General features: G+C 37.8%; 2 protein-coding genes across 2 annotated transcripts in view; one reads left to right on the forward strand and one right to left on the reverse strand.

Moving 5' to 3' along the window:
- The window catches only part of AFG3L2 (AFG3 like matrix AAA peptidase subunit 2), a 102003-nt gene extending 88674 nt beyond the window's left edge, over positions 1-13329 (forward strand). The window contains exons 17-18 of the mRNA XM_042782410.1: positions 9553-9747; positions 13087-13329. Of these exons, the coding sequence (XP_042638344.1) occupies positions 9553-9747; positions 13087-13329 (438 nt within the window). The remainder of the gene's footprint in view (positions 1-9552; positions 9748-13086) is intronic.
- Positions 13330-17663: 4334 nt separating this feature from the next.
- The window catches only part of TUBB6 (tubulin beta 6 class V), a 50681-nt gene continuing 41994 nt past the window's right edge, over positions 17664-26350 (reverse strand). The window contains exon 4 of the mRNA XM_007951679.1: positions 17664-18727. Coding sequence (XP_007949870.1) covers positions 17664-18727 — 1064 coding nt within the window. The remainder of the gene's footprint in view (positions 18728-26350) is intronic.

The following is a 26350-nucleotide window of genomic DNA, read 5'->3' on the forward strand; positions in this document are numbered from 1 at the left end:
TTTTTTTTTTTTTTTTATTCAGGAATGGATGTTGGATTTTATCAAATGCCATTTTCTGTATCTATGGATTATTTTCCTTTATTTTACTTATATGATGGATTATGTTGATTATTTTTCTAATGTTGAACCATCCTTGCATACCAGGCATGAATCCCAGTTAGTCATGATGTATTATTTTGTGAATATGTTGTTCAAGCTTATTGGCTAGGATTTTGTTGAAGATTTTAGTATCTGTATTCGTAAGGGATAATGGTCTATACTTTTCCTCTCTAGTTTTTTGTAGTTTTTTCTTTGCCTGGTTTTGCCAAGGTTATGCCTGCTTCATAAAATGAATTTGGGAGCATTCCATTCTTTTCTGTATTCCGGAATAGTTTGAGTAGGATTGATGTCAGTTCTTTGAACGTTTGGTAGAATTCTCCAGGGAAACCATCTGGGCCAGGAATTTTTTTTGTTGGTAATTTTTTATGACCTGTTTAATTTCTTCTTTTGTTACGGATCTGTTCAAATTTTCTACCTCAGTCTGTGTTAGTTTAGGCAAGTAGTGTTTCTTTTAGAAATCTGTTTGTTTATTTTAGGTTTTCAAATTTATTGGAGTACAATTCTTCATAGTATCCTGATATTGTTTTCTTTATTTCTTTTGGTTCTGTTGTAACATCACCCCTTTCATTTATTATTATTGTTATTTGCATCTTTTCCTTCTTTTCCCTTGAGTTTGCCAGTGGTTTGTCAATTTTATTAATCTTTTCAAAGAACCAACTTCTAGCCTTTTATTTCTATTGTCTTTCTATTTTCTGTTTCATTTATTTTTGCTTGAATCTTATTGTTTCTTTTCTTCTGGTGACTGCAGGCTTTTTTTTTTTTTTTTTTTTTTGAGGGGGGGTGCTCTTTTTCTAATTGTTAGAGATACTGGATTAAAGTGTTGATTTTGGCTCCTTCTTTTTTGATGTGTGCATCTATTGCAATAAATTGCCCTCTGATCACTGCTTTTGCTGTGTCCCAAAGATTTTGTGATATTGTGTTTTCATTCTCATTTGATTCAGGGAATTTTTTTATTTCACTTTTTATTTCTTCTATGTGCCAGTCATTTTTGAGGAGGGTGTTAATTCAGTTTTGATGTGTTTGCTGTTTTTCTGTTGGTCTTCCTAGCGTTGATTTCTTATTTTATAGCATTGTGATCTGATGATAAAATGCTTTGCAATATCTCATTGTTTTTAAATTTATTAGACTTGCTTTGTGGCCTAACATATGATCAGTCCTGGAGATGAATGTTCCATGTGTGTTGAAGAAGAATGTATAATGTGCTGTTGTTGGGTGAAGTGCTCTGAAGATGTCTATAAGGTCAAGTTGGTTTAAGTTTTATCACCATTCAGTAAATAATACATCCCCAAACAAAACTGATTTGAACTTTATGCAAATCAGATTCTTTGGAAACTCCTGTTATTTGTGTGATAGGTTTCCTTTGCCTATCTACTGTATGAATCACTTTCTCACATCCTTTTTTATATACCTCATCTTTGAAAAATTGTTAAAAGTTGTCTTCCATTTTACCTTCTATTTATCTTAAACCATTATTTGTTGTGGTTATTTGCTAATGTTGTATCTTCATTTCTAAAATAAATTTTTTTCATATTTTTTCCTGAGATCTAACACCTAAGTTCTTCTAATTCTCGCTTTTGATGTTCTTTCATATTTTCTATTGTTTTCCTAATTTCTTTCAGCCTTTTTGGAAATGGTAGATTATAGGTTTCCTCTGTTTTGTGGAATTGTCTTTCCATCCTGCTTATAGAATCTGTAGATAATTTAATCTGCTTCTTACTCTTTTTTTCTCATAATAACTTTATAAGGGACTTTTCTGTTGTATTTTTCTTTATTATGGCATAATATATGTTACAAGAAGTTTGTCATTTTAAACATTTTTTAAGCGTGTACTTCAGTGATATCAATTACCTTCATTGTGTTGTGCAACCATCACCACTATCTACTTTCAGAAGTTTTATATCACTCCAAACAGAAATTCAGTACCTCTTTAGTAATAATTCCTATTCCCTCCTTCCCCCAGCAATAATCTATTGTGTCTTTTTACCTGAACTTTATTTTTCCTGACCTCCGTGGGAGAAGTGATTAGGACAGTTATTTTAGTTTCCTGGCTTTAGAGTTACTTTTTCTGTTGTTTTCATGAAATGTGTGTGTTTGGGGGGGCTGACAACAGACCTATCTCTAAAATTTCTAGAAAAATTCAACACTTGACATCAAAAACACAAACAATTCAGTTAAAAAATGGGCAGAGGACATAGACAGATATTTCACCAAAGAAGATACTCAGGCAGCCAACAAACATATAAAGAAATATTCACGATCATTAGCCACTAGAGAGATGCAAATCAAAATAACAATGAGATATCATTTCATACCAGCAATAGTAGCAAAGTTCAACAAGATGGGAAACAACAAATGCTGGGTGGGGTGTGGAGAGATTAGAACTGTCATACACTGCTGGTGGGACTGTAAAATGGTGTAGCCATTGTGGAAAATGTTTTGATGCTTCCTTAAAATGTTGAAAAGAGAAATACTATTTGATCCAGCAATCCCACTACTAGGTATATGTGCTAAAGAAGTGAGACCAGGACATGATTATTGTTGTTGTTATGTGCTGTTCAGTCGGACTTGACTTATAGCTACCTCTCCTTGGGTTTCTGAGGTGGTATCACTACAGAAGTAGATTGCCCAGCCTTCCTAGCAGACAAGGAGTGGCTGATGGGTTTTGAACCACCAGCCTTCTGGTTAGCAGTCAAATACTTTAGGCAATGTGCTACCAGAGCTCCAGGATATGATTCGACATGCAAACCTATGTTCATGGCAGTACTTTTCACAGTAGAAAGAGGTGGAAACAACCTAAGTGCCCATCGATGGATGAATGGTTAACCAAACTGTGGTACATGAACACATTGGAATAGTATGCAACGTTAAAGAATAATGAAGAATCCATGAAACAACTCATGATGTGGATGAACTTAAAGGATATTATGCTGAGTGAAATAGGTCAGTTACAGAGGGATAAATATTGTATGAGTCTACTGTTACAAAAATTCAAGGAAATGTTTATACACAGTAAGAAATATTCTTTGTTGTTTATCAGGGATGGGACAGGAGGGAAAATTACTAACTAGATAAGAGACACATATTAATTTTTGAGAAAGTAAAGACAGTATACAAAAAAGTATGTGAACATGGTGGCACTGAGCAAGAGGAAGACATAAAGAGGTACATGGGAGGCAAAGACAACAAAGATGAACCCTTCTGCATGTACAGTACTGCATTGTCAGTGGTGGTAAACATTGATCTATGGGTGGATAAATGGGTGGACAGGCTGAATGACCAGGTATGTCTAGGCAGAGGGGAGTGTGCCCATGACCATGTATAGGCCTAGCAGACAGTGTTTCTACATACATATTTGTATGTGCTGTAAGAATGTCCAGATATAAAGTAGAGCTGACAAGGGGCAAGATTCTGGTGGCTTCTTTACCATAGCCAGCTATCAAGAAGGAGCGAGTAGTTGGACCTGTGGGCTCAGGACTATAGTCGCAGGGGACATCAAGCTCAATTGGCATAACATACTACACAAAAACATTGTTTCACATCCTACTTTGGTGAGTAGCGACTGGGATCTTAAAAGCTTGCAAGTGGCCTTCTAGATGCAACGATGGGTCTCTCCTTACCCAGAGCAAAGAAGAATGAAGAAAACCAAAGACACATGGAAACAATCAGTCTAAGGGATTCTTAGACTATGCAATCAGCCTATATTACCATGAGACTAGAAGAACTAGGTGGTGCCTGGCTACCACTGTCACCCACTTGGAGGGGGATCAGTGCAGGAGATCCTGGATAGAGTGGGAGAGCAATGTGGAACAAAACTCAAAATCATAAAAAAAAAACAAGTTTGCTGGTTTGATAAAAGCCAGGTGAGACCCCTGAGACTATGCCACTAGTTACCCTTCAAGTCTGGAACTGAACTCACTCCTGTGGCTTCCAGCCAAACAATAGACAGGCATATGGGGTGAATATTTATGGCAGGTAGATAGACTTCTTGGAGTGATTAGTCATGGGAGATCAGAAGGGCAGTGTTTGCACAGTGAGACAGCTCAGAGATGTAGGAGTGCATGGGAGGGAAGGACACAGAGAAGAGGTAACTATGGGGAGGAAGTGGGAAGAGAGCTGTTACAATGTGGGGAATTACAATCAATGTCATGAGACAAAATGTTTGAACTATTGTATGGAAAATAAATTTGCTTTGTAAACTTTCAGCAAAATCACAGTAAAAATAATAAAAAGTGTGGGAACAGCACAGTATCACTAAGGAAAAGGAGAACATGGAGAGGGAAAGTTACTACATAGATTAGAGACATGTATTAATTTCAGTGAATGGAAAGGCAGTGTACAAAAAGGTGTGTGACCAGCACAGCATCACTAAGGAGAAGGAAGACATGGAGAGGTATACAACCGTTACAGACAACAAAGGTAAATGTTATTACATATCTAATACTGCATTATCGATAATAACAAACATTAATTTATGATACAGAAGTAGATAGGCAAGATGATCAGATATGCATAGGTAAACACGATTATACCCAGAGCCATATATAGATTTGGCAGATGATATTTCTACATATGTATTTGTACATGTAAAATTTTCCATATATATGTTGTTGTTAGGTGCTGTCAAGTTGGCTCCGACTCAGCGACCCTAGGTACAACAGAATAAAACACTTCTTATTCTGTGCCAGCCTCACAATCCTTGCTATACCTAAGCTCGCTCATCATTGCAGCCAGTGTGTCAATCCATTTCAATGAGGGCCTTCCCCTTTTTTGTTGACCCTCCACTTTACCAAGCATTCTCCTGAGAATATGGTCCCTTCTGACACCTGACCAAAGTAGATAAGATGAAATCTGGCCATTCTCTCTTGCAAGGGGCATTCCAGCTATACTTCTCCAGGACAGATTTGTTAGTACTTCTGGCAGTCCATGGTACTTTCAATATTCTTCGAGTATATACCACAACTCAAAAATGTCAACTCTTCTTTGGTCTTCCTTATACATTGTCTAGCTTTCACATGCATATGAGGCAATTGAAAACACCATGGCTTGGGTTAGGTGCACCTTAGTCTTCTAAGAGCCATCTTTGTTCTTTAGCACTTTAAAGAGATTTTTTTTCACTCTTTTGGCAATGTAATTATTGACAAGTATGAATTTGTTACTGTGATTTTGTTACGTGCATTTTTGTGGTGTTGCTGATTTCTTTGTTCTATGTAATTTTCTGTGCTGAGCTCATTTTGTTTATGAATCATATTATCATTTCCTTCTTTGCTGTTATTTTAGTGTTTGCTAAATATTTGTGCTGGTCCTCTTTTTTATTTTGATGTGAATGAATGTTTATCATTTTTCTTTGAGGTTACCCTGTGATTTATTATTTTCTTCCCAAGTTTAGAACAGTCCATTCTTGACTTCCCTACCATTTAGAAGTTCTGTAATTGTACAGTTTATTTCCTCTTTTTCATTATAGTTGTCCTCATTTGTCAATTGATGTCTCTGGTTCCCTGTTTACAATTTTGTAGGTTTATTTACTCTGGATACTTCTATAACTGGGTTGGTTTCTGGATTTTGTTATCATGTGTGTTAATGGCTGGTTGTTTGCTGTTGTTGGTTCTCTGTCCAAAGGACTTCCTTTAGCATCTCTTGTAAGGTTGGTCTGGTTTTAACAAATTCCCTTAATTTCTGCTTATCTGGAAATCTCCTAATTTCACCATCATATTTGAGGGACAGTTTTGCTGGGTATGTAATTCTTGGTTGGAAATTTTTGTGTTTCAGGGTTTTATATATACCATCCCATTGCCTTCTTGCCTGCATGGTTTCTGCCAAGAAATCTGAGCTTAGTCTGATTGGTTGCCCCTTGTAGGTAACTTTTTATTTTTCCCATACTGCTTTCAGGATTCTTTGTCTTTGGTCGTGGTGCGTTTGATGATGGTATGTCTTGGTGATTTTCTTTTGGGGTCTATCCTGTTTGGGATTTGTTGGACTTCTTCAATGGCTATAGTTTCATCTTTAATCATATCAGGAAAATTCTCTTCCAACAAATCTTTGACAATTTTTTCTGTAGTTTAGTTTGTCTCTTCCTGTTCTAGAATTCTGATTACACATAGCTTATTCCTTTTGATAGTATCCCACATGAACCTTAGGCTTTCTTCATTTGTTTTGATCTTTTTTATGATTGATCCCTTTCCAAAGAAGTATTGAGGTATACCTTCAGTCTCACTAATTCTGTCTTCCATTGATTCAGGTCTACTCCTTTGCCTGTTCAATGTGTTATCTGTTTCTGGAAATTTAGCATTAATCTTCTGGATTTCTGTCTGTAGATTTTGTATCATTTCTAATTTTTCATTTATTTTGTCATTTTTTTCTTGTATTGTCTTTCAAAATTGTTCTAGGGTTTTCTCTGTGTTTTCCTTGATCTGTCTCTCAATTCATTGAAGGGACCTAAATAAAATTCTTTTTAATTCCTTATCAGGGAGTTCCAATGCTGCATGTTTCTCAGGGATGTGTTTTGGGTCTGTATCCTGGTCGCTTGTTTCTCCTGCTTTATTTTGCTTCTTTGTGTGGACTGTGATGCTCTGTTGTCTGCAAGGCATTGTGATGTTTTTGTGTTTATATTTAATTGTTGATTGTATGTTGGAGTGACTTGCCCACAATTTTAATTTTCTTTGTGTGTTATCTACATAGGCAGGGTACTGTGCTGTGCTCCTGTATTTGCTAGTTGGCAGCACATATACATTCACTGGGAGCTCTGGTAGCATAGTGGCTAAGACACTTGCCTGCTAACCAGACGGCTGGTGGTTCAAACCCACCAGCCACTCCTCGGAAGGAAGGTTGGGCAATCCTACTTCCGTAGTGATACTGCCTTGGAAACCCAAGGAGGGGTCGCTATGAGTCGGGTTTGACTCGATGGCACATAACAACATAACAACAACATACATTCACTACCTGTCTCCTTTCCCGTTGTCAGCCTCCTTTATGTCTCTGCCGACCTTGGCAAACGGAGCCTATTCTTAGGTCCCTAGAAGCCGAATGAGAATGCTGTCACTTTAAAATCCAAAATGGCCACCACTTGTAAACATTCGAAATGGCTGCGCCCTCTAGACAGCCAAAAGTCCATGGTTCAGGTTGTCTCCCTCATTGCTGTTTCCCTCCCTAGTCATAGGTCACCAGGTCAGTTGTCTCTGAAGCCCTTGGCAACCAGGGCTAATCTTTAGATAAATTCTCAGGTCCCAACATCCTTGGAGATATTCAAACTATTAGTGCTATCAGAGTGGGTGACAGTCTGCAGGTCTGTCTGTCTTCATACTCCCTGTTTTCATTCAGGTTTTTCCACTAGTTGGTGCTGAATCTACTTCTGTATAACTTCCTTTCTATATCTCTGTCAATTGGTTTCTCTTTTCTTTGTTGAAGAGGGTATGTGTAGCTTGTCTGCCTATTCCACCATCTTACTTGAAGTCCTAAAGAGATTTTGTTTGCTTCAGATTTGTCCAATGCAATGTGTTGTCTGATTTCTTTATTGCTGCTTCCATTGGTGTTGATTGTGGTACCAAATAATATGAAATATTTGACAACTTCTGTCTTTTCTCCATTTATCGTGATGCTGCTTATCAATGCAGTTGTGAGGATTTTCGTTTTGTTTATGTTGAAGTGTAATCCATACTCTAGACTGTAGTCTTTAATCTTCATCAGTCAGTGCTTCAAGTCATCTTCACTTTCAGCAAGCAAGGTTGTGTCATCTGCATATTGCAGGTTGTTAATGAGTCTTCCTCCAATCCTGATACCATGCTTTTCCTCATATAGTCCAGCTTCTCGGATTATTTGCTCTTATGACTCTGTCTTAGTCTGGAAGCTCCACTGAAACCTGTCCACTGTGGGTAATCCTGCTAGCATTTAAAATACTGGTGGCATAGCCTTGAGTCTCACAGCAACACACATGCCACCAATTTGACATACTAACAGATGAATGGTGGTTCATATATATAGTAGAGGTAAAAAAGGGGCAAATTATGAAAACTTCTTGGCCATAACCAAACACTTGGAAGTGAGTTGGTGGGCCTTTGGGCTTGAGACTCTTTATTGCAGAGGACGTCAATGTCAATTGCCAGTACATAGTCCACAAAGGCATTTTTTTTTTTTTTATGTCCAACTTTGGTGAGTAGCAACTGGGGTCTTAAAAGCTTACAAGCTGCCACCTAAAGTGGAACTATTGTTCTCTTCTTGTCTGAAGCAAAGAAGAGTGAAGAAAATCAGAGATTCATGGAAACAGTCTAAGGGACCAGTGGAGTATGGAAACCAGCCTCTATGACCCTGAGACCAAAACTAGATGATGCCTGGCTATCACTGTCAACCACGTGGAGAGGAATAAAAATAGGAGATCTGAATAGAGTAGGAGAAAAATGTGGAACAAAACTGAAAACCCTTAAAAAGACCAGGCTTACTGGTCTGGTAGAGACTGGTAGAACCCTCTAGACCATGGCTCTTAGTCACCCATCAGGCCTGGGAACTGAACTCACTCCGTAGGGCTCAGCTTGTAGCCAAACAGTAGACCTATGTGATGAACAGTAACACCAGGGAGGTACTCATTCCTTAGAACAGTCAACCATAAAAGATCAAAAAGGCAGCATTTACCCAGGGATAAAACTTAGGAATGGATAGGAAAGAAGGACAAAGGGAAATAGTAACCACAGGGAGGCAGTGGGAAGGATGTTGTTACATTGTGGGGATTGTAGTCAGTGTTACAAAACAGAATGTGAGCTACTGAGTGGGAAACCAATTTGCTCTGTAAGCATTCACCCAAGTCACCAACAAAGAAATGAAATGGCTTTCTTGTAAGATCTAGCGTTACTCTTATTTTTACCTTTTATCTGAATCTTCACTCTTCTAGTCAATTCCGGTATTACTTCCAGCAGTTTCTTCTTAATGTGACTCTATCTAGAAAGGAGGTTTGTCTGATTAATTTTTGAGAGTTCCCAGGGTCCAGACTAGGCCCAACTTTCCCACAGGCTTCAACCCTTAGATTAGGTGAACTGGAGGATATGAAAGCAATTCCAGGTCCAGTTGGTCTAACATGTGCATGCCATTCTTTCTAGGAAGACCCTATTGGCCACTTTGGGGTTCTTGTCAAGTCTTGATTAGCCTTCCTTCCTCTTGTACAAATAGATACCATGTAGATCTTGTGGCTTTTGGTGACTTGTCACTTAATTTTGTTATAGATGTCTGTGGTTTCTATTTGGTTCCCTAGTTGAGGAGTTTAAAACATATACCACTGCTGCTACCATCTATAGAGAATACTCTTGCCCATGTAACTGACTCAATGCCACCATGTAGATATTTCTAGATTGAAGAGTACAGTGAAGTATTTGAATTTTGTATCATTGTAAAAACTTACTGTCATTTTATAAAAATGTATTGACCAGGCAAGAACAATGGATGCCTACCACTAACTATTATATGCTTTTTCAGATTGTTCAGTTCGGTATGAATGAAAAGGTGGGACAGATTTCCTTTGATCTCCCACGTCAGGGAGACATGGTATTGGAGAAACCTTACAGTGAAGCCACCGCAAGACTGATAGATGATGAAGTACGAATACTTATTAATGATGCTTATAAAAGAACAGTAGCTCTCCTCACAGAAAAGAAAGCTGATGTGGAAAAGGTAGGTGACAGTTGTAGAACTAATTCTCTACCAAGTTTTGCAGGAAAAAGTAAAGTGATAGATTGGGTATTTTGGTTGGTTTATAGACTTCAGAGTTTCCCTTTTTTTTCCAGTTCTTCTACTTATTCATCATGGTGTTTCAGTGACGCCTCTGTCTTGATGAGGCTGTAGGCAGTGAGCAGAAGCAGACATAGCCCTAGCCTTCGCAGCTCTTAATGTCACACTAGGAATATGAGTAAGGAGTCAGTGAGGTCTTTTACTAACTACAACATAAACAATAATGAAATTAGCCCTCTCCCCCACCAAATACTTTAAGTTTACCATTGTTTCTCACCTCCAGAATAAATAGGTAGTGAAAGGTGAAAGGGCAAAAAAAAAAAAAATTAGCCACAAACTAGATAAGTAGGAAATTGGCATACAAAAATTAAATTTGTCTTGATTAAGCTCTAACATATATAAACATACTTAGTGGTTTTTGTTGTTGTACCTCATTTGATAGCACTTATAAAAAGGGGGGATTCTCTCTAAATTCACTAGATTTCTTGCATCCAGTAAACCAATTCTTCAGTCTTTGCAACCAAAATTGGAATTTTTTGTTCTTTGAACATTCTACACTCTAATGGAAAAAAAATATAATTGAAAGATCTTCTTACAAGCAATTGACTCAAAAGCCTATTCTGAGATAATGTTATTTAGTCAGCAAATCTTCAGAGAAGCCTGCTGTGAGCCTACTTTGGTGTCTTTTTTCAAAAGTCATTGTCTAACTGGAGAGAGAGCTGGTGCACATGAAACACATGGAGGCATTCAGCAGAAGCCAGAGTAGTCAGAGAAGGCTCTATGTGAATGCATAAGATAGGGCTTAAATTTTACTTTGAAAGTGATCAGGGTAGAATATGTGAAAAAGGGGGACAGTGAGGTGTGGAGGCCTGAGAGCAGAAATGTGTATATAGTAGGGAGAGTGGGACTGGGATGCCAGTCTGGAGCAGACAGTGAAAGGTGACAGGATTATGAAGGGCCTTGAAAAACTAGGCAGAAACCATAGAAACATAGTTTTAGAAATAGAAGTGACCTTAAAAATGATCCAATCCAGCCTTGTAATATAGTTGGGATTCCTTAAGATGAAAAGTTCTTAGCAGTATTGATTAAAAGTTCATCAAGTAAAAAGATGTGAGTGGCAGTAGTGTGGAATTAGGAAGAAACTAGAAGAACAGAGGCCAGTTCAGACATTCCTGAGATGATGCCTGTGGTAACAGTAAAAATAAAAAGACAAAGGTAGATCTAAAAAAATAAGATTTACTGATTAAAGAATGAAGAGAAGAAAGACCTCAAGGTAACTACATGACTCTGATGGTGGCACACATGAGCTGGTGAAGGGCAGCAGAGGTAGTACAGGGCTCAGTTTGATACCCAGGAGGGTGTGAGTAGTGACGATTTGTGAATGGGATATTAGGCAGTAGCCAGTTGTTGAAAACAAGGGAGGAAATTTTAAGAAACAAAAGAAAGCTGAGGAACTCACTCTGGATTACCACCTCTATAAGAGCAAAGTGTATGTGTAAAATTTTTCAAGAGTAGGGATTCCGTTAGCATATAATAGATGCTCACGTGTGTCCAGGGAATATTACCCAGTTATCTTGTTGTTGTTGTTATGTGCCGTAGAGTCAAACCCGACTCATAGCGACCCCTCCTTGGGTTTCCGAGGCAGTATCACTAAGGAAGTAGGATTGCCCAACCTTCCTTCCGAGGAGTGGCTGGTGGGTTTGAACTGCCAGCCGTCTGGTTAGCAGGCAAGTGTCTTAGCCACTATGCTACCAGAACTCCCAGTTATCTTACTCCTTCCATATTTATGATGCATGTTATGACAATATTTGACAAAGAAATATCTGTTGTAAGATAATTAGTTTAACATAGTAAGGTTCTTAAAACAATAAAGAATTCTGAAGAACTTTCTTGTTCATCAAAGAAAATTATGTATGTTCAAAATAGTATTAGCCTTCTTTTTTAAAAATGGTTATATATAGGCAAATTAAGAATTAAAGATGTCTAAGAAGAAATTAAAAACTTTTTCTTTTTCCAGATCCTATATCTGCCATCAATATATTTCAAAAACCAGAGCATTTTTATATTCTGAGTATGTGTTTTAAAGAGTTCCTATCTCTTAGAGTTATACCAAAATATATATAGCTAAAATAGTATGCCATCTTGGATTTTCTTCAAAATAGTCTAAGGAGTAGATGAAACGAAAATCATTCTTAAGGTGATAATGGATATATGGTAATTGGTTATCCATTCTTTCTACTTTTGTTCATATTGGAAATATTCCATAATAAAGAGTTGTTAAAAGTTGAGAAGAAAAAAAAAAGTTTAATTATTTCATATTTTTTAAAATAGCATTTAATATAAACTACAGATGTGTTAAATTTTTAAGTAAGGCACCATCTGTGGAACTAAATCTGTTTATGAGGTCAGTTCATATGCAGTTCATAATTTAAACTGTTTAATTTTCTTTACAACAGTCAGATGACCTAATGTTCTTCTGATACCATCACTTGCCTCTACATACATAATTGATCAGGTGCCCCCTTTTTTGTAGCCTGTAGTGTAGTGCCAATTTTGTAGTTCAGTCTTAATAAATGAATAGAACTTCAAGGTAACATATTTTAGTATTAACCTTCCTGGCTTCATTTTGCATCTCTGCCCTTGTTTTTATTCTTTTTAGCTAATTTTTTATTTTATTTTATTTCCTGTCCACTCTACTTCTGTCCTTTCCCCCAGCCTTCCTCCCATAAACAAACAAAAAACCCAAACTCGTTGTCCTTGAGTCGATTCTGATTCGTAGTCATCCCCATTGATTTTCCAAGGCAGTTAATCTTTACAGAGATAAAGGGAGTAGGTTGCCTGGTCTTCCTTCCATGGAGTGGCTGGTGGGTTTGAACGGCCAACCTCTTATATATCCTTCTAGAATTTCTTTATACATAAACACATAAAAAGATATATTCTTTTCTCCTTTTAAAAAAAATGAAATACAGCACACTAAACACATTGTACGTCTTGGTTTTGTAAGTGTATATCTTTTGAGATAGATATATATAGAACAAAGAGAGCTTCTGCATTCTTTATTACAGGCTTATAATTGTTCATTGGGTTAACTTGCTGGTGGGCATTTTAGTTTCCAGTATTTCGTAGGTCTTACTTCAAAATGATTTGCCCTTATATGAGACATCTTTTCGAGTGATCTTAAATCCTTCTTTGGAATAGAGTGGGCTATAAATAAAAACTTTATTACCTTTGAATAGATATTTGCTGAATAACTATATTTAATGGAAATTATTCATGTTTCAGGTTGCTCTTCTACTTTTAGAAAAAGAAGTATTAGATAAAAACGATATGGTTGAACTGTTGGGCCCCAGACCTTTTGTAGAAAAATCTACTTATGAGGAATTTGTGGAAGGAACTGGCAGCTTGGACGAGGACACCTCACTCCCAGAGGGCCTGAAGGACTGGAACAAAGAACGTGAGAAGAAGAAAGAGGAGCCCATGGATGAGACAGTGGCCAATCAGATCAAAGGAGGAATTCCATTCTAATAATCAGTGTTGTGGTTTCAATTTGCGCATTATTTTAATTTAAGCTTTCTCAGAAGAATGAGAGCACTGCTAAGTTGATTTTCAACCAACTTAAAAATCAGCTTACTCAGGTGAAATGGTGAGAACAATAGTTTGTAATCCTCTGCCTCAGAGTCACAGTGAGGAAGACATTGTAACATTCTGAAGGCACCAAAGGAGATGCAGGCTGTCCCTCAGCCTCATTGGGCTCTCCTCACAATGGCTGAATAATTTGAGGCTAGTGCCCTGGAGTACTGGTTCCTCTTGGACCCACAGGAAGGTGTGGGGATGAACAAGTGTCAGGGGTAATGAATATGTGAAATTTTGACGATATTTGAGTTACTTTTCTGTTTTTATCATCCACTCTTCATTCCTATTCCCCTTCAGTTTCTCTCTGCAGATGCAGGGGGCCTGTGGGCTGTGAAATTAAATTCAAATCTTGATAAGAATATTTTAATTTGATTTAATATTTTACAGATCGAATCCTGATTACTTGTTGCTGTTATAATGGAATGGTTTTCTACAAAGAGCTGTGACATATTTAAAAATATGAATGTATTGTGTAAATACAGGCTTCTTTACATCAAGATAAAATGTAAATACTACTCGCCACCCCCCCCAAACACACTAAAGGTCACTGTTTATGCTTAGAATGCTTTGTTTAAGAAAACATAATGGGAAGGAATTAAATGTTCTTACATTTTGGAGGGAATCCTTTTCTCATCAGCTTCCCCAAGAAGGCTACTATATTTTCACACAAATAATATGTATGTTATACAATCTTTTACCAACTATACCCTCCCTCAAGGTATTTTATAAGTGCACTGTGCTAATTTCAAAACAGCAACATTTAAAAAAAAAATAGCATAGTCTGCTTATGGAAATAGTTTGGGATGAGGGCGTAGTTGGGAACACCATCATCCTCCACCCTCTATCCCCTATAACGCAAGCTGTTTGCCTAAATATAAGGTAATAACATCTAGATTTGTGCTAGATATAATATATACAAAGTGTTCTTGTGGGTCAGTGGGTTTAAGGATTTAGGATGATGGCATCAGCTTAACCCTCACTGGCCAATCATGAGCAGACTTTCCTCACTGTTTGGGTCTAGGGGTTGATGCATAAACATGGCTGGCTGTGGCAGGCTGTTTCAGACCATCTCTTTGATATCCAGGAAGGAACAATGAAGCCATATAGCGGTAGTTTCCTGTGGTTTCTCAGTGAAGTGGTCTGAACCATTAACTACCACTCTGTTAGAAGGGAGTTATATAGTTTATGATCATGAAGATGGTGCAGGAGTAGTCAGTGATTCATTCTGTAAGGTTCTTATGAGTCTGCCAACCTGACAGCAACAACGTAGTTGGCGTAGTTGCAGAAAATGGGAAGTCTGCAGTGTTGGAGACCAAGATCAGAATTCTTACAAGATGGACTGAGGAAGTTTTCAAACACCATCATTTGGATTTGGAGCTACCAGATATTTTTGCATTTTTTATCTTTTTTAGCAGCCTCCTTGAATGTTATTCCAATACTTTCTGTACTGTTGATCTAATTATGTTATGGGAACAAGAATTTTTAGGCTTCAGATATAAAATTCCACGGTGTCCTTGCCGTGGCACAGGAGATGAAGGTGGGAGACACCACTTTGCCACAGAAACACTCTTACTAGGGACCTACCTGTGTCTCCAACTTGCATAGAACTAGCTGAACACTAACCCACACAGCATCAGTGGGTAACCAGAACTGTTCTCCTTCAACATCATCCTTGCACTTATGCTAGACCCACTGCCAGCAGTCTAGAGAAGTAGCATGACTGCTGCTTTTCATCATCATAGGATGGTTTTAGGAAGAGTTCTATGAGGAATTGTTTTAAAGCTGTAAGCTTTACGTAGTCATGATGAGGCATTAGTGATTCACTGGTAGAATTCTTGGCTTCCCCGCAGGAGACCAGGTTCACTTCTTGATCAAAACTTCTACCTGTCTGTCAGTAGAGGCTTGTGTGTTACCATCATGCTAAACATGTTTCAGCTGAGCTTCCGGACTAGGTTGGAATAGGAAGAAAGGCCTGGTGATACACTTTTGAAAATCAGTTAGTGAGAACTCTATAGATTACAACAGCCTTAACCACACCAATCATGGTAGTGGTGCAGGATCAGACAATATTTTATTTTCTTTGTGCATGGGCTCCCCATGACTCAGGGAGTGGGGGCCCTGACTCTATGGCAGTTAACAATAGTGGTGATTTAGTGTGCTTTTCTCTACACAGCATTATAAATTAAGAGATGCTATTTCTCTCCATCTGCACCTCTGAAAGGGTGCCAGCCTGAATTTTGCCAGGCCTGGGCTAGGTCCCTGTGGAATAAGTGAGTTAGGCCATATTGAGTCACTTTTGGTCCCGTAAGGTGACAACCCTGCACATGAAGCTGTTGGTCGGGGTGACCCACAGCTCCCCTGCACTACACTGAGTTAAACTGCACTCAAACTCTCTGGCACCTTAGGTGGCCTGAAATAGCTGCTTAGGCCCAATGGTTTTCCTCAGCTCTGCAAGGAGATCAAAACTGCCTTCATCTGACCTGTTGTGAGGACTGTGTGGTCCACAGCAGGCACTCACCATACTCAGCCTTTTCTCCAAGATCAACCAAAATTAGCATATTGTCCAGTTAGAATGTGGATGGGGAGCTGATAGTTATTTTTACTGTAGCCTCACAAAAGAGCTGAGTTCTGCTAAGGGGGACCTATTGTCACACCTGTGTAAAGTCGTGTGTTTGTCTTGCCCAGGTCTGGGGCCTGGAGTGCTTGTAGTTATCGCATACTGGGTATAGGCTGTAGTTATTACATACTGGGTATAGGCCAGGGAGCTTGGCAGTGCCAAGCCAGGGTACACTGTGGGGCAGCCTTGAATATCAGTGACTTCACAGAAGAAATCCTCATTTCTCTCAAGGTCAGAGAGGCCCTCCTTGGCAGCTATTCAGCACTGGTGCCAGCTGCCACCATCTTGGCAGGGGAATCAGGGTTCCCTGAGGCAGTTGGAGGGGATCAAGGGAGTCACTACCAGCATCTGAACACTCCCACCAAGAAATACATGCCACTCACATGCTCACAACTAACTTCAGGGGGTCAGGAAGAAGAGCCAGAAACACTAGTGAACAGCTTCATGGCTGGGCAGTGGGGTTTATAAGGCTTTTTTTTTTTTTAATGTGGCTATTTATCAAAATTATGAAGTGACTAGTTATACTAGAAAAAAATCCTGTAGCATTCATTCTGGGCTTCCAGACTAGTTTACAAAAACAGTATTCCAGGAGCTGAATGCTCTTGGGTCCCGTCCCCACCCTTCATCCAGCTGTGTCCAGAAAGCTGATGGTGGTTCTCTGTGGATCCCTGGCTGTGCTGTTATGGAAGGCTGGGGACATACCTGACCTACCTAGGAATATGACAGCAATTTGGAAAATTCTGTGGCTGCAAATGGAGAAAACCAGTTGCCATCAGGTCAGCTGTGACTCATGGTGATGCCATGTGAGTCAGAGTAGAACTGTGCTCCTTTGAGTTTTCAAGGACTGATTGGAGTTGACCACCAGACCTTTCCTCTGAGGTGCCTCTGGGTGGACTTGAACCTCCAGCCTTTCCATTGGCAGCCAGACATGCTAACCTTTAGTACCACTCTTTCGTACCTTCTCAGGAGGGTGTTCTTTCACACTACTAAGCAGCTTAGGAAAGTGTTAGCCACAACTCTTAAAGCCTCCAGTGTGAGGCTTCCAGTTCTTTTTAGGGAGTTGCAGCGGCAGTCTGTTCCAAGAAGAGACGGGGGTGGGGTGGGGTGGTGGTAACCATTCTACCAAAGCAAAGTAACATCAAATGGGCTGGAAGAGACAAGTGAACAATGTTTATTACTGCTGGATTGTTTCTAAGTTCCACATTGCAAATTTAGACAAGGTAATAATGTGCTGCTTCAGGTTTCATCACAAAGGATGAAAAAAAAAAAAACCAAATTTCTCACTCCCTCCATGCTAATTCTCACACACGGTGAACACTGTGGAAGGTAAGGTTCATTTAGCCCTTTGTGGCCTCAGGCCTTTCAGGTGGATCTCCATAGCCATAGCCAATCTCCTTGGTGGTGGTGGTGGTGGGGGGGTGACAGCCAATTATTTGCTGTTTTAATGTACTTCATTCCTTATGACAGATAATACAACTTTGCTGCATTTGGAAAGGACCTACACCAATAAATTTAGACCAGTGCATCATTCAGGCAGCGATTAGGGTCACGATGCACCAGGGTTAAAGAAATAACATCTATATTTAGTATTTGAGATAGGGAAGCTCCTCTATTCATTGATCTCTTCTTCATCATCCTCAAAAGTTTCTTCTCCATCATTAACTGTAGCTTCTTGATACTGCTGGTATTCTGACACCAGGTCATTCATGTTGCTCTCAGCCTCAGTGAATTCCATCTCATCCATGCCCTCTCCAGTGAACCAGTGCAAAAAGGCCTTGCGCCGGAACATGGCTGAGAACTGCTCAGAGATGCGCTTGAACAGCTCTTGGATGGCCGTGCTATTGCCGATGAAGGTGGAAGCCATCTTGAGGCCCCGGGGTGGGATGTCACACACGGCTACCTTGACGTTGTTGGGGATCCACTCCACAAAGTAGCTGCTGTTCTTGTTCTGGATGGCCAGCATCTGCTCATCTACCTCCTTCATGGACATAGGACCCCGAAAGACAGTGGCCACAGTGAGGTAGCGCCCATGTCTTGGGTCACAGGCCGCCATCATATTCTTGGCATCAAACATTTGCTGAGTCAGTTCTGGCACCGTCAGGGCCCGGTACTGTTGACTGCCTCTGGCTGTCAGGGGAGCAAAGCCAGGCATGAAGAAGTGGAGGCGAGGGAAAGGGACCATGTTCACGGCCAGTTTGCGGAGGTCAGCATTGAGCTGGCCTGGGAAGCGCAAGGAGGTGGTGACGCCACTCATGGTGGCAGACACCAGGTGGTTCAGGTCTCCATAGGTGGGGGTAGTTAGCTTCAGGGTACGGAAGCAAATGTCATACAGTGCCTCATTATCGATGCAGTAGGTTTCATCTGTGTTCTCAACCAGCTGGTGAACGGACAGGGTGGCATTATAGGGCTCCACCACAGTGTCAGAGACTTTAGGGGAAGGCATGACACTGAAGGTATTCATGATTCTATCAGGATACTCCTCTCGGATCTTGCTAATGAGCAGGGTGCCCATGCCAGACCCTGTTCCTCCCCCTAGGGAATGGGTGAGCTGAAACCCTTGCAGGCAGTCACAGTGCTCACACTCTTTTCTCACTACATCAAGCACTGAATCCACCAACTCGGCTCCTTCTGTGTAGTGCCCCTTCGCCCAGTTGTTTCCTGCACCAGTTTGACCTGGAATAAATCAAATGAGAGTAGTATGCAATTGAAATATGGTGATCCAAGAAAGAACTGCTCATTATTAAGTACTTTTTAAGTGATAATGGAAAAAATGATAATGGAAAACAATTAGATAATACATTGTTGGCCAAAGTTGGGGGATGGTTAACAGATACCTGCCAACATTTCTGGTGGGCATAGGATTCAGTACAACTTCTTAAAGGGTTCACAATTTCTTTAGGTAATTACCAAATTTTAAGATGTACATGATTTTTGACCTGCTAAGTACATTCTTATTTTTTAATAGGTAATTCTTGCATATGGTAAAATTTATATCTTTTAATTTTTTAAAAATTTTTCTGCATTGTTTCCTCCCTTCCCCTCCCACCCCTGGTAACCAACAAAGAAAGTTTCCTTCCATATATAAACCTTTTCTTGACTTTTTACAATAATGAATTAATACAATATTTGTCCTTCTGTGATTGACTTATTTCATTCAGCATAATGTCCTCCAAGTTTATCCACATTATGCAGTGTTTTGCAGATTCTATTATTCTTTAGAGTTGCATAGTATTCCAGTGTGTATATGTACCATAGTTTGTACCAAACTATGAACCAAAGTTATCCATTCTTCTGCTGATGGGCACATGTTTTCATCTCTTTGCTATTGTAAATAGTGCTGCAATGAACATGGGTGTGCATATATCTGTTCTTGTCCTGGCTCTTACTTCTTTAGGCTATATACCTAGTAATGGGATTGCTGGATCAAATGGTATTTCTAATTCCAACTTTTTTAGGAATCACCATACTGCTTTCCACAGTGGTTGTATCATTTTACAGTCCAACTAGCAGTGTATGAGAGTCCTAATCTCTATATCCTCGCCAGCATTTGCTATTTTCTGTCTTGTTAAACTTTGCTATTAGTGCTGGCGTGAGATAGTATCTCATTGTTGCTTTGATTTGCTTGTCTCTAATGACTGTTGATCATGAATATTTTGTCACGTGTTTGTTGGCCACCTGAATATCCTCTTTGGTGTAGTGTCTATTCATGTGTTCTGCGCATTTTTGAATTGGATTGTCTTTTTCTTGTTGAGATGTTGGAGTTTTCTCTAAATTTTAGAGATAAGTCCCTTGTCAGATGTTGTTGCTGAATATTTTTTCCCAATCCATAGGTTCTCTTTTGATTCTTATGGAGAAGTCTTTTGAAGCACATAAAAATTTAAATTTTAGAAGGTTCCATTCATCTAGTTTATCTTCTGTTGCGTGTGCATTTTGGGTTATGCTTGACAGTATTTATGGCATAAATGAGGGCCCCTAAATTTGCTCTTTTTTTTCTTGAGGGACTTGATAGTTTTAGGTTTCACATTCAAGTCTCTGATCCATCTGGAGTTAGTTTTTGTGTATGGGGTGAGCTACAGATCTTCTTTCATTTTTCTGCAAATGGATCTCCAGTTTTGCCAGTACCATTTATTAAACAAACATTCTCTTCCCCATTTAATGGATTTTTATGTGATGGATGATGTTGATAGTTTTTCTAATGTTGAGCCATGCTTGCATACTTAGTATGGACCCCATTTGGTCATAATGTATTATTTTTTGGATATGTTGTTGGAGTCTATTAGCTAAGATTTTGTTGAAGATTTTTGCATCTATATTCAGGAAGGATATTGTTCTGTAGTTTTCCTTTTGAGTGATGTCTTTGCCTAGTTTTGGTATCAAGGTTATGCTTGCTTCATAAAGTGAATATGGGAGGATTCCATCCTTTTCTATGTTCTGGAATAGTTTGAGTAGGATTAGTGTCAATTCTTCTCTTAATGTTTGGTAGAACTCTCCAGTGAAACCATCTAGTCCAGGGCTTTTATTTGTTGGTAATTTTTTGATGACCTGTTTAATTTCTTTTGTTATGGGTCTGTTCAAATTTTCCACCTCAATCTGTGTTGGTTTAGGTAAGAAGTATGTTTCTAGAAATCTGTCCATTTCTTCTAGATTTTCAAATTTGTTGGAGTACAGTTCTTCATAGTATCCTGATATTATCCTTTTTGTTTCAGTTGGCTCTGTTGTGACATCGCCCATTTCATTTCTTATTCATGTTATTTGTATTCTCTCCCTTTTTTCCTTTGTTAAGTTTGCCCATGATTCTCAAAACACCAACTTTGAGTCTTGTTGATTTTTCTGTTGTCTTTCTATCTTCTGTTTCATTTATTTCTGCTTGAATTTTTATTATTCCCTTTTTTCTGGTTATTGTAGCCTTTTTTGCTGGTCTTTTTCTAATTTTTGGAGATGTTGGGTTAAGGTGTTGATTTTGGCTCTCTCTTTTTTGATGTCTGTGCATTTATTGCTATAAATAGGTCTCTGATTACTGTTTTTGCTGTGTCCCAAAGATTTTGGTATGTTGTGTTTTCATTTTTGTTTGGTTCAAGGAATTTTTTTATTTCATTTTTTTAAATTTCTTCTTTTACCCAATTATTTTCAAGGAAGGTGTTATTCAGTTTCTATAGATCTACTCTTTTTCCATTCATATTTCTATTGTTGATTTCTAATTTGATAGCATTGTGATCTGAGAAGATGCTTTCCAGTATTTCAGTGTTTTTAAATGTGTTGAGGCTTGTTTTGTGGTCTATCCTGGAGAATGTTCCATGTGCACTGGAATACAATGTATATTTTGCTTTTGTTGGGTAAAGTGCTCTGGAGATGTCCATAAAGTCAAGTTGTTGGATTGTATCATTTAGTTCTTCTGCCTCTTTGTTGAGTTTCTTTCCAGTTCTATCTTTCATTGAAAGTGGTGTATTAAAGTCTCCTACTCTGACTGTGAAGTCATCTATTTGTCTTTTCAATTCTGTTAAAGTCTGATTTATGTATTTTGGGGCTCTTTCATTGGGTGCATATTTATAATTGTTATGTCCTCTTGTTCAAGCGATCCTTTAATCATTATATAATGTCCTTTCTTGTCTCTTATGGTGGTTTTTGTCTTGAAGTCAATTATATCAGAAATTAATATTGCCACACCTGCTCTTTTATGGTTGCCATTTTCTTGATATGTCTTTTTCCAACCTTTGATTTTTAGTCTATTTTTGTCTTTGTCTCTAAGGTGTAGCTCTTGTAGACAGTAATGAGTTATGTTTTCTTATCCAGTCTTCAATTTTCTGTCTCTAGCATGGTGGATTTAATCCAGTGACATTCAGTGTAATTACTGAAAAATAAGAATTTGTTGCAGTCATTTTGTTACATGTTTTTTCCTGGTGTTACTGATTTCTTTGTTCCATATGAATTTCCATGCTGAACTCCTTTTGTTTATGAATAGTGTTTTCACTTCTTCGTTGTCATTGTTTTAGCATTTGCTAAATATTTGTGCTTGTCCTCTTCTTTCTTTTGATGTGAAGGCTTGTCATTTTTCCTTGAGAGTACCCTGTGATTTATAATTTTCTTCCCAAGTTTACAACAGTCAATTCTGTCTTGCAGTTGTCTTGACTTCCTCACCATTTAGAAGTTCTATAACTACACTACTTTTCTCTCTTTTTCATTTGCATTTGTCATTTGATAATTCATAGCTCTGGTTACCTGTTTACAATCTTGTAGGCTTATTTACTTTGGATACTTCCATAGCTAGGTTGGTTTCTGGGTTATGTCATGTGTATTATTGGTTGGTTGTTGTTTACTGTTGTTGGTTTTCTGTCCAAAGTTCTCTCTTTAGTATCTCTTGTAAGGTTGGTCTGATTTTAACAAATACTTTTGATTTCTGCTTATCTGGAAATATCCTAATTTCACCATCATGTTTGAGATACAATTTTGCCGGGTATTTAATTCTTGGTTGGAAATATTTTTCTTTCAGGGTTTTATATATATGATCCCATTGCCTTCTTGCCTGCATGGCTTGTGCTGAGAAATCAGAGTTTAGTCTTATGGGTTGGCTTTTGTAGGTAACTTCATTTTTTGTGTGCTGCTTTCATGATTTTTTTCTTTGTCTTTGTTTTTGATGAGTTTGATGATAATATATCTTGGTGATTTTCTTTTGGGGTCTATTCTGTTTGGGGTTTGTTGGACTTCTTGAATGGATATATTCTCATCTTTCATCATATGAGAGAAATTGTCTTCCAACAAATCTTCAACAATTTTCTGTGTGGTTTTATTTGTCTCTTCCTGTTCTGGAATTCTGATTACACATAGTTTATTCCTTTTGATGGTATCTCACATGAATCATAGGCTTTCTTCATTTTCTCTTGATCTTTTTTCTGATTGATCCCTTTCCAAAGAAATACTGAGATATTTGTCTTCAATCTAATTCTGTCTCTGAATTGATTCAATTCTACTCCTTTGCCCATTCAAGGTGTTATCTATGTCTGAGAATTTACTATTAGTCTTCTGGATTTCTATCTGTAAATTCTGTATCATTTCTAGTTTTTCATTTGTGTTGTCATTTTGTTCTTGCATTGTTTCCCAAAATTGTTCTAGGTTTTTTTCTGTTTTCCTCACTTTTGTCAGTGTTTTCCTTGATCTGTCAACAGCGTAGTGCCTAAGGCACTTGACTGCTAACCAGAAGGCTGGTGGTTCAAACCCACTAGCCACTCCTCGGAAGGAAGGTTGAGCAATCTATGTCCATAGTGATACTGCCTCAGAAACCCCAGGAGGGGTCGCTATGAGTCGGGTCCAACTTGGTGGCACATAACAACAACAACAAGAAAATATAATTCTTTTGAATTCCTTATCAGGGAGTTCCAATGCTGCTTCTTTCTCCAGGATGTGTTGTGGGTTTTTATCCTGGTCCCTTGTTTCTACTGCTTCATCTTTCTTCTTTATGTAGACTGTTATGGTCTGTTTTCTCCAAGATGTTGTTATGTCCTTATGTTTATATTTAATTGGTATGTTGGAGTGATTCACCCAAGATGTTAATTTTCTTTGTTTGTTTGGATGTTATGTCATTAAGCAGGGTACTGTGCTCCTCTGTTTGCTAGTTGGCAGCACTTATGCACTCACCACCTGTCTCCTTTCCAGTCATCAGACTCACGTCTGTCTGTCTGTGCTGTCTTTGGCAAGCAGAGCCTATTCTTAGGTCCCTGGAAACTGAACAAGAATGCTGTCACTCTATATATCCAAAATGGCCACTGCTTGGAAACTTTCAAAATGGCTGTACTCTCCAGACAGCTGAAAGTCCACAGCTCATTTTGTCTCCTTCTTTGCTGTTTCCTTTTTCAGTCATCAACTACACGTGCAGTAGTCCATGTAGCTCTTGGTGAGCTGGGTCAATTTTTATGTTAATTCTCAGGTCCTAATACCACTTGGAAATATTCAAGCTGTCCATGTTGAGAGTCCACAGTTCCGTTTGTCTCCTTACTCAGTGTTTTCATTCAGGTTCTTCTACTAGTTGTTGTTTAATCCACTTCTGTATCCTTCATTTCACAGCTCAGGGCTCCAGGATTATCTTCTTTATCTGTGTCAATTGGTTTTTCTTTTCTTTGTTGAAGAAGGTCAGTGTAGCTTGTCTGTGTATTTTGCCATCTTACCAGAAGTCTCTCACATGGTAAAATTTAAAGGGGGCAAAGGTATATATTTTAAAAAAGGTCATCTTCCCCTCTCCTTTGAGCATCTGAATTTTGTACTATGTACAAATATTTTCTTTTCAAAACTAATAATTTTTCATGTTAATAGAGCCTTTCATTCATTATCCATAATTATTATTGCAAAAGTTTCTGAGAATCAACTCTTGATTTTGCACCTCTAATTAAATACTCAACACCAGAAGTGATTCCTGCCCTTGCATTCTTTTCTAGGGCAGAAAGTTGTGGAAAGGAACTTTATATGCCTGGAAGACTGTATTTTTTATCCCAGGAGTTCAAATAACGTTTAGAAAAAGACCTCCTATTTAGTTTGTCTTCTGTATGATGGTGCATTTTCACCAAATATGCTTATACCTTACTTCACAGGAGAAATTTTGAATTTGAATGGTTAGTTCTTAAACAAATTAGAATTCTATTTTTTAGTTTACTTCATTACAAAATAAGAGATATATCTCTAGAGAAAGCATGTTTTGCAAGCTGTAAAAATAACAGAGGCCTGTGTGTATGCATGAATGGATGCATTTTAAAACAATTGGTAAAGAGGACTGGGAATTATTCATTTTATGTTTGCTTTTCTGGACACTGCAAATTTCCTGTAGTGCAGTGTTCTTCCCATATTATTACTCTTCTACCTCTGAAAATATTTACAAACTTCATACCCTCATGCATATTTAAGTTCACATCTAATTTTTCTTTATAAATTAAAATAGTTACAAATAATATAATTTCAATTTCTGGGGTACTGTACATATTCCTTTTTAAAAACAAAATGATTAGATCACTGTTAAATGTAGCCAATAGAGTATATATGAAAATCAGAAATAAATCCAGTAACTGAAATTTTTAAAAAATTTTTAGGATCACAAGGTATTAAAAGTATCATTATAATGATGTATTTTTTTCCAATTCCTTTATTTATTTAAGGATGAGTATTAAATATTACCAGAATGAGACAAGGTTTTGCTTCTTAACCATTTTTGTTTATATATATATATATATATATATATATATATATATATATATATATAAACACTAAGAACGTTTGTTCACATACCTATGAATATGGGAATGAGTTATGTTCTAACAATGTCACTCAATTCTTTGATTTCCAGAGTTATGTGCCAAAAATCAAATAGAGATCTACCATAAAAACTGTTTCTTATCATCTGTCAGTCAACTCAGCTTCATGTAAAGCAGAATTGGAAACCACCTGACTTGCAGTATCACATGTGACCCCATCATTGGTCATTCTTCTCCATTTCTGGAGTATACCAAAAAGGCTTGATCAAGACAAACAAATGCCTTCTAACTCTTTCACTTAAAGGTACTTGGTTTAATGCAATATGCTTAGAAAGACTTGGGAACGTTGAAGTATTAATTCCAACGCTACTTGGCCAATATGATTTTTTTAAATAAAATGTTTTTAAAAATTATTGTCAAATTTTTAGCTTGCAGATATAGCTTATCCAAATTAATAAAAAACTATTTGTCATATAATCTAATTGACAAAAGAAATCCTCATTATCAAAGCAATCCTCCAAATGAGACTTTCTGCAGAAAAATGTGACTTTGTTTTTCAGTTCAAGTCAACATGTCAGTACATACTTCAAAGAATATTAGAAAAACCACTGAGAAATTATAGAGTATACTGTAAGGTAAATTACAAAAACTGTGAAATCAAAGTAAATGATGCAGAGATAATGTACTTTATCTGCTTAGTAATAAACCATAAAAATAAAGTAATGCTGTTTCTCATTACTTAGTAATAATGCAATGTAATATCAAACTAAAATTATAATTTAGTAAGAAAGGAAGATGATAAAATGGCATTTTTTTTTTTACTAAGAAAAAAAAAAACAGGGTATCTCAAACTCCAGTTTTGCAGATCTGAAAATAAGTAAGAATCATGTGTAAAAAGTAAAAAAATAAATTTATTAAATTCAGTACTCCTTATCAAACTTTTCCTATAGAAGAATCCATTTGGGGAAGGTTGGGAAGATGGCGGACTAGGTAGAAGGACTGCACAGACCCTCTTCAACAAAGAAAAGGGAAACCAATTGACACAGACACAGAAGTTAATCTTGGA

Source organism: Orycteropus afer, unplaced genomic scaffold (genome assembly GCF_000298275.1).
Source record: "Orycteropus afer afer isolate SDZICR_OR568_19922 unplaced genomic scaffold, OryAfe1.0 scaffold00307, whole genome shotgun sequence".
NCBI lineage: Eukaryota > Metazoa > Chordata > Mammalia > Tubulidentata > Orycteropodidae > Orycteropus > Orycteropus afer.